Source organism: Corylus avellana, chromosome 4 (assembly GCF_965113065.1).
Source record: "Corylus avellana chromosome 4, dhCorAvel1.hap1.2, whole genome shotgun sequence".
NCBI lineage: Eukaryota > Viridiplantae > Streptophyta > Magnoliopsida > Fagales > Betulaceae > Corylus > Corylus avellana.
This window is the reverse complement of record NC_142493.1, coordinates 27,338,073-27,352,718: the sequence shown is the minus strand read 5'-3', so window position 1 is coordinate 27,352,718 and position 14,646 is coordinate 27,338,073. Positions and strand designations below refer to the sequence as shown.

The 14,646-nt window shown below is 34.9% G+C and overlaps 1 protein-coding gene across 1 annotated transcript; it reads right to left on the bottom strand.

Annotated features, from left to right (window-relative positions):
• Positions 1-1,775: 1,775 nt before the first annotated feature.
• Positions 1,776-8,052, bottom strand: LOC148586548 (wall-associated receptor kinase-like 6). The gene is made up of 4 exons (XM_088515370.1): positions 8,021-8,052; positions 5,706-6,574; positions 4,528-4,653; positions 1,776-3,101 (listed from the first exon to the last, which is right to left on the bottom strand). Exons 1-4 carry the CDS (start codon positions 8,044-8,046, stop codon positions 1,909-1,911), a joined length of 2,214 nt encoding a protein of 737 aa, XP_088371496.1. The 5' UTR covers positions 8,047-8,052; the 3' UTR covers positions 1,776-1,908.
• Positions 8,053-14,646: the final 6,594 nt, after the last annotated feature.

The window sequence follows — 14,646 nt, the reverse complement described above, 5'->3', positions numbered from 1 at the left end:
GTGAGGACTGAGGAGTGGAGGAGCGGCGAGAAAGAGAGAGAGAGCGGCAGTGAAGGAGCGGCGGTGGTGTGGGCATGGGCCGTGGCTGGGTGAGGTGAGGATTGAGGAGTGAGGTCGAGAGGGTCTGGGACTCTGGAGGATTCTGGATCTAGAGGAGACGCGTTTTTCACTTTTTCCTTTAAGCTAAAAGTTTAAAAATAAAAATAAAAAATAAAATAAACGAGTCTGGCGGGTCACCTGCGGGTCGACCCGTGACGTGACTCGCCAGACACTCATAAACGGGTCGACCCGTTTATGACCCAAACCCGCTAATTTCGTGTCGGGTTATCGAGTCGTGTCAAAATTGCCAGCCCTAATATTTTTTTTCTCCCTTCATTTTGAAAAATTTACTATATACAATAATTGGTTGTTTATATATTTACACATCGATGGGTAAATGGTACCAAATAATGCGATGTAGCCTATAACAATTTGGCCATTAACATCTTGAAAAAGCGTTCCGTTAGGAATGTATTCATAAACTACAATAGGAATTTTAGTCTCCAAACAACAGCCAATTAACTTAACCACATTCCTGTGGTTAATTTGTGAAAGAATGACAACTTCATTAATGAATTCTTCGAGTTTTCCTTCATCAATCACTCTGGACTTTTTCATTGTAATGATTCTTCCATCTACCAACATGCCTTTTGAAATGTCGAGCACCTCCAAGTTGAGGATCCGCAAGAAAGGTTTGGGAGAGGGAGAGGCCAAAGAGTCATTTCCGCAAACTACTTCAAACCAGGCATCAGCGTAGCAACCGGCTCCTATTCCAAAAGGGTATTTGAGGTTAACATCCCCACAGCTTGGTTGACATGAACTGATTGAAAAGCCCGCTGCTTGCACAAATGCGTAAATTGAAAACAATAACAAAATGCTCTGAAACACCATTTGCACCACCATCTCTCTCTCTGTCTTTCTTTCTAGGATGATGAATGAGCGTGTGAAGCAGCAAAGCCCAAGGCCCTCCCCCTGCTTGCTTTCATAAGCGATTATCTTCCTTCTAGAAGTCGCCAAGAAGACCAAGTTGCCTTCTGTGCATGAAGCTAGCAGCCATGGTTGACCCAAATGGATGGTCCACAATTGTGGCTTTTTGGGCGCATCATATATATTCGTAACATGCGTTAAACAATCAATTAGAAGGCCTCATGATCTGGGCCATTCATCCAATTTCAAGATTTAATTAAATCAAGATATAGGATATTGTAAAATTAATTAAAGGCCTAATTAAAAGTGATTGTAATGACTTTTAGTCACGAAAACGTCCATCTCCACGTCTTCACAAGCATCCTATTGGAAAAAGATTATTCTCGACCATGTGTACATGCGTGATCATAGACAATATTTATAACCCTTTTACAACCACAATCTCCTTGCTATTGGTCACAAGTAATTAGAAGATAACGATGGACGACTGAATTGGCTATGCTAATTACCTTTGGGTCAAACTCGAAGCTCATGCCCATGTATGGAGGCACATGATCAAAAAGGAGGGTACCCGATGGCTTTAGTAGTTCTGTGGCTATAGTATTTGACATAGAGTTTGGTCTAGTAGTCAAAATGGAAGTGTTGAATTCTAATGATTTTGCTTTGCCATTAAAGCACGAACTATAGTGGAAATCCTGAGGTAGAAAAGAGAGCTACTCATACGACAAAATACTTAGTAAAGTAGCTTAAGGCCTAATTTGACACAGACAACAAAATTGATTCTTATAAAAATAGACATAGAGATTTCTGCTACCTTATACTATCATAAGACAATTGAATATGGTTAATCCATGTTCTTAGAAGATTCTTGAAATGACTACTAGAAAACAAAGTACACAACAAATTATGTAGCCTACAACATGACATTAAACAAATATTGATTCATACTGATTGAGAAGGTAATAATGGTTGGGCGTCCACAGATGAAGTTGACATTGTTGATGAAGGAGCAGCATCCCATGGCTCGTACATTTCTGCTCGGACATATTCAATCTCTTCATAGTTTTGCTGAAGGTTAGTAGCGTTTTGCAACGTTTGAACTGCCTCCAACTCCTTTGCGACTTCTTTCATCGTAGGTCTTTTCTTCCCATTTAAGTTCAAGCACCTTTTTGCAAGGTTCGCGACCGCAATGATCTCTTCTTTTTTACCTTCCTTCAAAACTCGACTATCAATAATATCAAACAAATTGTTCTCCTCCACAGATTGAATGAAATATGTGGCTAAACTTCTAGATTCTTGTGTCCTTGTTGAGGAGATTGCTTTTTCTCCAGTTACTAGCTCAGCAAGGACAACACCGAAACTATAAACATCACTCTTTTCTGTAAATTGGCTTGACTGGAAATACTCAGGGTCCAAGTATCCAAAAGTGCCATGCACTAGGGTGGTTAAGTGAGTTTGATCAACATTGATGGATCTTGAAGTCCCAAAGTCAGCTACTTTAGCTCTGTATTTTTCATCTAAGAGTATGTTTGTAGACTTAATGTCCCGATGATAAATGGGCGAGGAAGCTGCTGAGTGTAAGTAGAAAAGAGCTCCTGCTACTTCAGTTGCAATTCGTAACCGCATATCCCATGTTAGTGGAAACTCCTCAATTTGGCCATTAACATATTGGAAAAGCGTTCCGTTAGGAATGTATTCATAAACTAGAAGAGGAACTTCGGTCTCCAAACAACAACCAATCAGCTTAACCACATTCCTGTGGTTAATTTGTGAAAGAATGACAACTTCATTGATGAATTCTTCAAGTTTTCCTTCATCAATTACTCTGGACTTTTTCACAGCAACGATTCTTCCGTCTGCCAACATACCTTTGTAAACAGTGCCTTGTCCTCCCTGGCCAAGTATTCTATTCGCATTAAAACGGTCAGTGGCCTTCTCCAAATCTTTTGAATCAAACAATTTGGTGTTCTCAATATTGGCTTCATGTGAAGATAATTGTTGTTTTAACAAAAGACCACCATTTCGTTTGAAGAACATGTTCTTCTGTTTAATTATCCTCCTTTTCTTTATCAATTTATAGGACCACCATCCACCAACAAGCATAACCAATAACCCAAGGCAGCCACTCGTAAGACCTGCTTAACGTAATGTAACATGAAAGATTAATTATTGTAGTTAAAAGGTTATATCAATAGATTTGATTGAGAACATTGACTTAAATTAGAGAGACATATTCTCTTAATGCTAGAAATTAGCCTCACAAACTATCGTGTAACAAAAATATGTTAAAATATTTTGATTATTGAAGTTGAAGTATTCCAAAAGAAGGAGATGGTAAAAAATGGGCTATTGAGGGAGGAAAATGATTTGACAGTAAAAGTATGAAGGTTTAAATGTTTGCATTAGACTCCCATACCTACAATTTTAAAAATTGTAACCATTATTTTAAAAAAACTTAGAGGAAATGATTTCTTCATAGCCAACACCTGAAGAGGTTGAATGCACCACCCCTTAAGATTTTTGGGGTGGTCAGCCATCCCAATGAAGTGTTCGACCATCCCCATTAAGCGTCAAAAGGTGACCAAACCACCCCATCAAGAGTTGAGGATATGGCCAACCACACTCTTAAGGCTTATGGGGGTGGTCGACCCTCATGAGTGTTTGCTCAACCTCAAAAAAATCCTTTTGGGGAGTGGTTGGCCACCCTCCTTGAGTGAATAGCTAAAGAATCTCATTCTTGCAATTATGTTTTTTTTTGTTTGTTTCAAAATGATTATCTTGTCATGCTAGAAATCTTCCTTATATCATTCGTGTCTTTCTAAAACTGATGTGATTTTAAAATCACCATTAGATTTATGATAGATATTTTGATTCAATGAAGATTTTAAAAACTACATCAATTTTGAAGGGATACAAGCGGAACATGAAAATGATATTTAGCATTACTAATCTGCAAAATCTTGTGTTCATTTAAACTATTTTAAGAATTGCACACTCATGCAATTGTTAAGAATTTTAAGATATCATGATCATAAAAGGTTCCAATATTTTCTCAAAAAAAAAAAAAAAAAAAAAGGTTCCAATATATCTCAAAATCAATTATATACTTGAAGCATACGTACCTCTAGATAGTCATAAGTGAATTTGAGGGATATATTTGTTGAACATCAATTGCATATATAGAAAGTATACGAAAAATATATATAAAAAGAAACGTAAGTTTTAGAAATGTAATCGGCGAGTCCATTTTATCCTTTTAATTTTTTTCAGAAGATGTGCCCAATTTTGTTTTTCTCAAAACAAGTGTGTTAAAAATGTACTCCATAAAGCATAATATATAGCAACTCTCCTAAAAGAATGTACATCCAAAACAAGTGGGACCAATTGAAAGAAGGAAAATGAAAGAAAATCAGTCAAAGTATGAGATTTATATTTATATTGTGTGGGTGGTTTTTGGCTCCTTTTTCAAAAGAAAAATAAAATGAGAGGCCTTAACACTTTGATCCAAGTAAATATAGCTATCATTTAAAAAAAAGAAAAAGAAAAAAGAAGTAAACATACCTATGGTGAGCAGTCTAGCCCGAGTCTTGGTGTCAACTTGCCCGTAACACATGTAATACCCAGGAGTATTTACACAATATCCATTATTGAAACAGCTGATGTTGTCGTTCTTGCATTCGTCAATATCTGACATGTAACGAGACAAACGCGGTTAGCATATGATATATATATATATATAGCACCAAAATTCAAATCAATTATCTTAGAAGCTTAAAATAAATAAATTCAATCATTTCAATTAATATTATTATAATTTTTATGGCCTATGCGTTTTTTGTGCTTATTTAGTCTATCTTTTTTTTTTTTTTTTTTTTTTTTTTTTTTTTTTTTTATTACCTTCTTTGAGTCTCTATTATGACCTATTTTAAACAATTCTAAAAATAATTTAGGTCGGGGGATTGTTTTAATTTATTTTATGCCTTAGTGTTTTGAAAAGGAAAATGTTAGGTGCTCTCATAGTATTCTCTTAGTCCTAGGTATATATTATTTTTTAAAAACCTAATGAGAGAAATAAGGGAACGTTTCTTTTTTTATTTCTAAAAAAAATAATATCCACCTAAGATCTGGATAATACAAGGAGAACACTCGGAAAACATGCACCTAACATTCCCAAAATATATCGATTTCACATTACTTTTGAAAAACAATGTAAACATAAAATGAAGATGTTTTGGATTAGATATATAAAAACATTTTCATTTTGACATTAAACACCAAAATAAAGTGGTTTTGGTGAATTTATTAAATATAATTATATATATAAAGGGTATGCGGATATGGTTATTAATCGTATCCACATACTCTCAAACCATTATCCACACCTACATATACCAATAATAGTTTTTGCTAACCCGACCCGCATCTGTGAGCAATTATATAATATCTGCCCGCATTTACACTACTAATACGAGGAAACGTTATTTTTTACTATAAAAAGTTTACAAATAAAGTACAAAGCTTCTCTTTGTCAAACTAAATTTCACACAAATTTATCAAAATTGTGTTTTATTTTTCCCCATGATTATATTCACGGCCACACGTGTAATTGATCAACAATATTACTACACTACTCTTCTTACAAGTGTTGCGAATTTAATTCATAGAACTATATAATTAACACATAAACGAAAAAGAAAAGAAGAATTAAAGAGATAAATGGAGTGCTACAAAAACTTTACCTTGACATCCTTCAAGAAGATAGGGATTTCCTTCAAAGCCATCTGTGCAATAACATGAAATAGTTGAGCTACTCGGGTTACTCGCTGAAATAGTACTATTGTCACTCGCTGAACGACTATAACAATAGTACTCGAGGTCCGCGCCATAATTGCCTATCTGAATTGAGATATTGGTTAATGATGTATTTGGAATCCCCCATTCCAACACGACAGGAGCGTACGACTTATTTGAGAATGGGTATTGGGTCTTGAACCACTTTTCTTCTGCCAAGAATGCATACTTGCATCCTTCCATGATAGGCGCCTTGGCATTTATTGGTTCTATAGTTGTATCGTAGGAAGCGAGGTTTGAGCTAATTGTGGTTTGGCAGCAGTTATAGCCATGGCAACTACCATTTATGATCACTTTACTCGTATCATCACAATTTGACCTGCACCCAATAATTGAACCATCTGAGGACGTCATTGTGGCAAAGTAGTCGCAACCCATAGCGACGAATATGTTTTCGTACTGGGAGAAGATGAAAGGGCTGTTTGCTAACATCACATTTGCTGTGCTCTTTGAACCATTACTACAAATAGAAAGTGTCGGATAATTGACGAGAACTGTACTGCTTCGTGAATTAGGAGTGTCTAATGAAATGTTGAGCACCTCCAAGTCGAGCTTCTTCAAAACAAGTTTGGGAGAGGACCCAGAGTCGTTATTATTGCAAACTACTTCAAACCAGTGATCAAGGTAGCAACCAGCTCCTATTCCAAAAGGGTATGGAATGCTAACATTCCCACAGCGTTCTGCACATGAACTATTAATTGCAAAATCCGCTGCTTGTACAAATATTGCATAAACACTACAAAAAAACCATTTTTTCCTGACATGAGTTTCCTGACGTGTTCCAGTGTCCGACACGTCAGGAAATTTTTCTGACGGGTCGTTTCTGACGCGTGTCGAGTGTCAGAAACGTAGGTGTCAGGAAAAAAAATTTCCTGACGTGTGACTAGGCAACACGTCAGAAAATTCTGACGTGTTACCCACTCACACGTCAGAAAATTTTTCTGACGTTGCATTTTTGCCACGTCAGAATTTTTCTGACGTGGCAGAAATGACACGTCAGAAAATTTTCTGACGTGTCATTTCTGCCACGTCAGAAAATTTTCTGACGTGGTAGTTCTGACACACGTCAGAAAATTAAAAATTAAATAAAAATTAATTAATTTTTTTTTTAATTTTTTTTTTTCTGGAATTTTTAATTATTAATTAATTAAATTATTATTTTTTTTTTTTGAATTACTCTGCACGCACGGCAGCTCCCTCACGCTGCCGTACGTGCAGATCTGTGTTTCTCCAACACAGATCAATCTGCACGATCTGCACCATGGTGAGCTCTCATTTTACTTTCTCTCTCTTCTAATTTTCTCTTCTTCTTCCTCTTCTTCTTCTGATCTTCTCCTTTTGTTTTTTTTTCTTCTGCTTCTCCTCTTCTTCTCTTATCCCTTTCTTTTTCTTTTGCAGCTTCTCCTCTTCTTCTCTTCTCCCTTTCTTTTTCTTTTTCTTTTTCTTCTTCTCTTCTTCTCTTCTTCTGATCTTCTCCCTTTCTTTTTCTTTTTCTTTTTCTTCTTCTCTTCTCCGGCCTTTTCTTTGTCTTCTCCGGCCTTCGGCTTTCTTCAATCTGTGGACAGAAGGGAGATATATTGAGGGAGTGGGAAAAACAAATGAGGAGGCATGGCGCGCTGGGGAAAGACAAGATAAAAAACAAAAAAATTCAAAGTTCAAACGCCCGCCAGGATGGCTAGAGGAAATTTCTGAAAATTTTCTGACGTGCTACACCTGGCACGTCAGGAAATCACTCTAAAAAAATTATTTGAAAAAAAAAATATCTGCACATATATATATAATAATATATTTAAATATATTTTCTGACGTGGTGAATTACCACGTCAGAAAATGCTGACGTGGCACAATGCCACGTCAGAATTTTCTGACGTGGCAATTCACCACGTCAGAATTTTCTGACGTGGCAGTCCGACACGTCAGAATTTTTCTGACGTGGTAACTTTTGCCACGTCAGAAAATAAATAATTTTTAAATATTTAAAATCGTTAAAATTTTCCAGACGTTCCAATTTTTAGCACGTCAGAATTTTCTGACGTGTCAAAACAGACACGTCAGAAAATTCTGACGTGCCACTGTTCACACGTCAGAAAATTATTTTCTGACGTTTTAAAATTCACCCGTCAGAAAATTGCTGACGTGGCAAAAAAACTTATACTGTAGCCACGTCAGAAAATGTCATTTTTTTTGTAGTGAAATGGAACACAATAACAAAATGATCTGAAATACCATTTGCACCCCAATCTCTCTCTCTCTCTTTCTTTCTAGGATATTGATGAATTGGCGTGCATGTGAAGCAGCAAAGCCCAAGCCACGCCTTTTATAATTAAAGCCATGCAATATTATCGTCCTTTTCTAAAAGTCGCGAAGAAATTGTATGGAAGTTGCCAACAAGACTTATACCAAGTTCATGAACCTAGCTAGCTAGCAGCCATGACTGACCTCTCATAATTAAATTACTAGCTAGGAAAATGATCCCATATGAATGGCCCACACAATTATGACTTTTTGGTCGCGACTCTTATATATCCGCAACATGCTTTAAACGAATTGAGATTCCCTCCAATTTGAGAGAAATTGGAGATTTTTCAATTGTTAATCGTGATATTTCATTTTAAATTCAACGGTCTATAAAATACCAACCGCTTTTGTATAACCGAGGCATTAAATGCTAGCTTTTGTTTTACCAAAGTTTAAATAATTTTATAGATCATTGAATTTAAAATGAAGGGTCACAATTAACAGTTGAAGAATCTCTAATTTCTCTCCAATTGGAAGGAATCCAAATCGGCTTTAAACAATCAATTACTAGAAGGTCTCACGCATGAGAATACCACCCTTAAAATTTGGTAACAATCAATTAGAAGGCCCCGGCCAGTGCGCTAACTTCTGACTTGTCTTCTGTTAACTTTTCCGTGTTCTCCACATAGACTAGAGTGTGCAGTTTCATTTCCGAGTGATCAATAATTTCAACTGATTTTCTCAAGTTTGACAAATATCAAGTACAGCCAAGTTGATGATCTAGGCCATTCATCGAATATCAAGATTGAATTATGTTAGGCTATGTGGAGCATGGTTTGTATCCGACCTAGTTTGCATTCGACCCAGTTCGAAGTTGGATGTGCTAACGAAATTTTTTTGACCCATTTTGGCGTTTTGGAATGCACCCCTAGCTCTGGAATGTTTGACGATCGAATCAAGACTTTAAAAGAAGCATATTATATATCAAGAACATTAATTAAGGAGAGAAAAACGAAAATATCTAGTAACTTTGAAAGTTTGAGGAATATTCATGATTGAATTAAGCAGAGTTTCTAAGTCCTAATTAAGTTTAGCATATGGTATGAACTTTAACACATGGTAGATCAGAGTATAGAGAGCATGCATCAACTGATCGTCCCAAGTGATTACAAGTTTAAACTCAAATTTAATGCGAACTAAATTAAGCCTGAATGTACTATTATCAATAGAAGCCAATTATATATAATCATCTATAAAACGTTTTTGCTCCCGTAAAACTAATTTTCTATTGCCATACTCCGTTGTTCGTATATTCTTTTATTTTCTTCTTTGTTTGCTTTCTTTCTCTTTTTCAAGTCAAGTCGTTTTCTGATCTAGCTAGAAAGGAGTAGAACGTAAAGCAGACGGTAGGCATGCATTATTAATTACTTTTCAGACTCAAACTAGTTGACCATAAAATCGTGCTCTGCTTCTTGTTTTGTAGTTTTCAATAAAAATAAAATGTGAAAGAGGATTTGATTTTTCTTTGCCACTTTTTGTTTTGTTTTGTTTTTTCTGAGCAATTTAACCATTACGTTTTTAGAATATATTATGGGATTTGATTGTAATTAATTGTACTTTCACGTAATCACATTTGATGATAATTAAATCTAATTGATTTGATTGTAATTAAATTTGATGATAATCAAATTAGATTATCTACCCCCAAATTTCTATAAATATGAATCTTTTGTATTGTAACAATATCAAAGAATAAGAGTAAAATGTAGCAATTTGGTCTTTTATCTAGTAGATGTAAGTAATAAATCAAACCATGTAAATCCTTGTTTCTTATATTCTTTATTTTGCTTTGTCTTTAATTTCTTTTACAATTATCTTTTGTTGGGTGGCAAACCCCAACAAACACCTCAAAAACAGTAATTAAATACAAAGCAAGAAATAAAAGAGTAATTCTAGGTAGCCTATTTGTGTCCTACTTGTGTCCTATTAAGAATGATATGACTATTAAAATGATCATTTGATCAAAATTCAATAATGATCAATCACAAGCCCAATGATGATTTTAATAGCCACATCATTCTTAGTAGGATACAAGTAGGCTACCTAGAATTACACGAAATAAAAACTACAAATAAAACCAAAAATGGATTCAAATAGATTGGGTCCCACAGTTCTTTAACCAAAACACTAAGGAAAGGGCCACCATAATTAAAGGTGAAAATGCAAACCGTTAATAACCCTAATCGCTTTTGAATGCTATTAGGAAAAATTGCCAACCACCTGCATGGTTGTATATATAAAATGTGGAATATTACAATTGATAATTAAGTATATTTTTATCAGATTCTTACCTTTTATGTCATTAAAAAAAAAAAAAATTGAATAAAAAACTGTCTTTTTATTTCACGAAGAATAAGTGTCCTTATAAAAGTGAAGAATAAGGCTTTTGGCAGGGAAAATTTTTTTTAGCTTCCTTCATGATAATATGCCACTTTTTTAATAAGTAGCGTTTTCAAAGCGTATTAATACTTAAAAAGGGTCTAAATTATGTAATTTGAAAATCTACAATTTCTTTAAAATAAATGCAAAGAATCATAATCCCCAAAACTTGAGTGGAGACTAGGACGTCAACTTGGCTCAGTCCAATTAGAATGATCCGTCGATCTTTCCCTAAATGCTGGGGACACACTATTGATGAGCTCGTGGAAAAATTAGAACAGTCCTTTCTTTTCAATAATTGCTGGGGACAAACTATTGATGAGTTCGTTGGAAAATTGAATGAAATGTTGGAATATCGTGGAAAAATTAGAACAGTCCTTTCTTTTCAATAATTGCTGGGGACAAACTATTGATGAGTTCATTGAAAAATTGAATGAAATGTTGGAATATCGTGGAAAAATTAGAACAGTCCTTTCTTTTCAATAATTGCTGCGGACAAACTATTGATGAATTTGTTGAAAAATTGAATGAAATGTTGGAATATCGTGATGTTCGTAACATACTAACATGTAAATGCATGATTTTTTTTTTTTTTTTTTGGGGAAAAAATATTCTTTACTCTTTCAAAGTATACACCATTTTCTGTTTTGGCCTTTAATGTTCAAAAAGTGGTGATGAACCTTATCAAAATATCTAACTACATATGGCAAAAAGATATCTGAAACTTTTTCTGCTTCTTTGGATGGAAACCTAGCACATGTGTCCCACGTGACTTTTGTTTTGTTTTTGTTTATTGTTTTGGTTTACTGTTTTTTTTTTTTTTTAATTTATTTATTTTTTCTATTTAACCTTTTTTAAGAATTTTATTTTTTACACTTTACCCTAAGGGTATTTTCGACTGAAAAAATCACGTGCTTTGCATGTGATTGGGTTTCTGTCTGTCCAAAGAGACGAAAAAGTAGACATAGGTCTTTTTTTTAACAATTAGATGCTTTGGAGGAGGCTGGCGAGAAATGATAGAATTCTTATATTTTTAACCATCTTTATAGTGAATAGATGAATCAACCATTAAATTTGTGTGGATCTAATGATAAACATATTGAATTTGTACGATGAGATTGAGAAAATATGGAAAAATATTGAGGTAAATCATTTCTCCTTAAACATAATACTATAGTATTTAAAATTTAAAATAATTAAGAGAATTATAGATGTATCCACTTATGCTAAGAATATGAACTCTATAAAGTTCTATAAAGACCTGAGTCAAGGTATATAAATCCTAGTAAGTATCAACTCAAACTCAAACTCTATTTATTTAATTTCCTAAATATTTCTTCAAATTACTCAATTGTTTTTGTCTATTTACGTAAAAGCCTTCATTAGTTAACTTAGAATCAATCTAGCGGATACTATAGAATAATGTTATAAGTTCCCCTATAGTCATCTTAGAGTCCGCCCAAATGTGATGTAACTTTTAAAATTATTGTTGAATTTGAGACGTGATTTATTAAACTTTGATCAATTGATTATTTTAAAAGCCATATCACATTTAAGATGACTCTAATAAAACTCTAAAAAGGCTTATAGCATTACTAGATACTATAATATCAGTATGTTTAAGGTGAGAAAAGGAGAGACCTTATAGTTTCTGACCTTATAGAATTAATCTAGCGGATACTGCTCAATTGCCATTCACAATGTGAAGCTGGATTGCGAAGAAAGTAGGGTGAACAGTGAGGACCAGTGCAGGGAGGTCAGATGGAGTTTGTAAGTAGGGCCGGCAATTTTGACACGACCCGCAAATCCGACACGAACACGACACGAAAAAACAGGTATTGGGTTTGGGCTAATCGGGTTCGGGTCGTAATCGGGTCTACCCGATTAAGACCCGGAAATTTCGTGTCTGACGGGTCGACCCGCCGGGTCTGGCGGGTCAACCCGTCAGACTTGGTTTTTTTTTTCCTTTTTCCTGGACCCGCCAACCCGGTTTTATTTTTCTTGGTTTTTTTCTGGACCCGGGTCAGCAGCTCACGCACCCGGTTTTTCTGATTTTTCCGTGCCAGCAGCTCACGCACGGTTCTCTCTCGCCTCAGTCTCCTCAGAGTCAGACTCCTTACTTTACTCTTTAGTTTCTCTTCTTGTTGGTATAGTGGGAAAGGAAGGGGATGGATGATGTGTTTCCATATGGGCCCACCATGTTCCATCCAGTTGCAGCAAAAATAGGAGGAAAGCAGGAGATAAAATGACATGAATAAGTGGTTTGAATGGTGTCAAGGTAATCGCTGATTCGCTATGAATAGTTACAAGATACTTTTTCATCCTTCCCAAGTTCCCAACAAAAGTTTGTATAAGAAAAACAACCCCTTCGTCATTTTTTTTCTAATTTTTTTTTTCCATCCTTCCTATTCATTCCTCTTACTTTTCTAGCCCCCCTACCAAAAAGACCCTAAAATTGGAGGTGTTTCAGGCATCTTTTAGATGTTTAGCTGGTATAAGTGGACTATTTTAATAAATGAACTTACTTGTTTTAACTTTTAAGTTTAGGTGAAATTATGAGTTTAGTAATTTATTTTGGAGTACAATTTGTCAATTACGGTCACTTTCCAATTTTTTTTTTTTTTTTTTCTTATCCTTTATTAAAACCTTTAATCTCTTAGAAGTTAGAACTCAATTTTTTGCATTGACTATATTGATGTATTAGTATTATTATTACAATTTTGAATTTTATTTTTATTTTTTTTAAAAAAAATTATAGTTTAGGGTAATCGGGTCGTGTCGGGTCGTGTCTACCCATTTATACCCGGTTATTTTAAACGGGTAAAACGGGTCGTGTCGGGTTACCCGATTATTTTCGTGTCATAATCATGTCAACCCGATTACCCGTTTAGCTAAACGGGTCGTGTCTGGGTATAGGCTAATCGTGTAACGGGTACCCGCAAGTCTAATCGGGTCGTGTATGAGTACCCATTTTGCCACCCCTAAATGTAAGTGGAAAAATTATTGAGGCTGGTGGACCCGGAACATCTTCATAGGGTAAAATCTTTATTGATTAGATTCCCATGTCAGTCATCCATGGAAAGCGCCCACCTCCGCTAGCTTCTTCGCAATTTCGCAAACAGATAATGCTGTCGGAAAAAGATTATCCTCTTCCTCGACCATATACATGCAACATGGTCATAGACGATGACTAATGACCCTTTACTACCACAAGTCCTCGATATTGCCACTTGATTTGATGGTCATCGTCAAAAACCACCTCCATCGTGAGCTGGCTAGTCGTGTTGTAGCTATTAGCTAGCCACGACGACTGAGTCTTCATAAATATATAGCTCCCATATTAGCGATAATTTAATAGTTTCCATACCATATTAGTCACAGACACAGCTTATACATTAAAGCATTTTTAACGAGCTCTTTAAATTTTATTTTTAGCAAAGATTTAGTTAAATTTTATAGAAAATAAAAAATAAATATCAAGCTCTTTATTTCTCTATATTTTAAGGCTTGTCAAATCTCTCACCACATTTTGGAGACCAAATTCTTTCTCTAATACTCCATCTTTTATGTTTGGGAAAACTTCACTTATCTATCCTAAATTTTCGCGCTTTTTACGGACACTTTCATATTATTCAAAAACTCTCACTTTGATGTATCAAATTTTTATTTTCTTCCACTTTGCTCATTCCGTTAGGATTTTACAGTTAAATTAAACGGTCAAATGAGTAAAAGTCATTCATACCCCTAATTTTTTTAAATTCTAAATTTACCCTTATTTATAAATAAAAAATTATTATTTTAATTATTATATTTTTTTATAAAAAAAATGTTTGTGACCCGCCGGTGACTGCTGGTGTGTCACTTGTGACCCTCCGTTGGGTCATAAGTGACCCACTGGCGGGTGACACCGGCAAGTCACCCACTCATCTTCTTCTTTTCTTTTTCTTTTTTAATATAATAATAAAAATATGACCCCGTGAGTCACAATACGGGTGGGTTAGATCCGCCGGTAAACCCACGAGTCAAGAGTTAAACAAAAAAATTAATAAAAAATAAGGGTATTTTAGTAATTTAACACCAGTTTGTTAGGATTTCACAGAAAATCCTAACGGAATGGGAAAAATGAAAGAAAATAAAAATTTGATACATCAA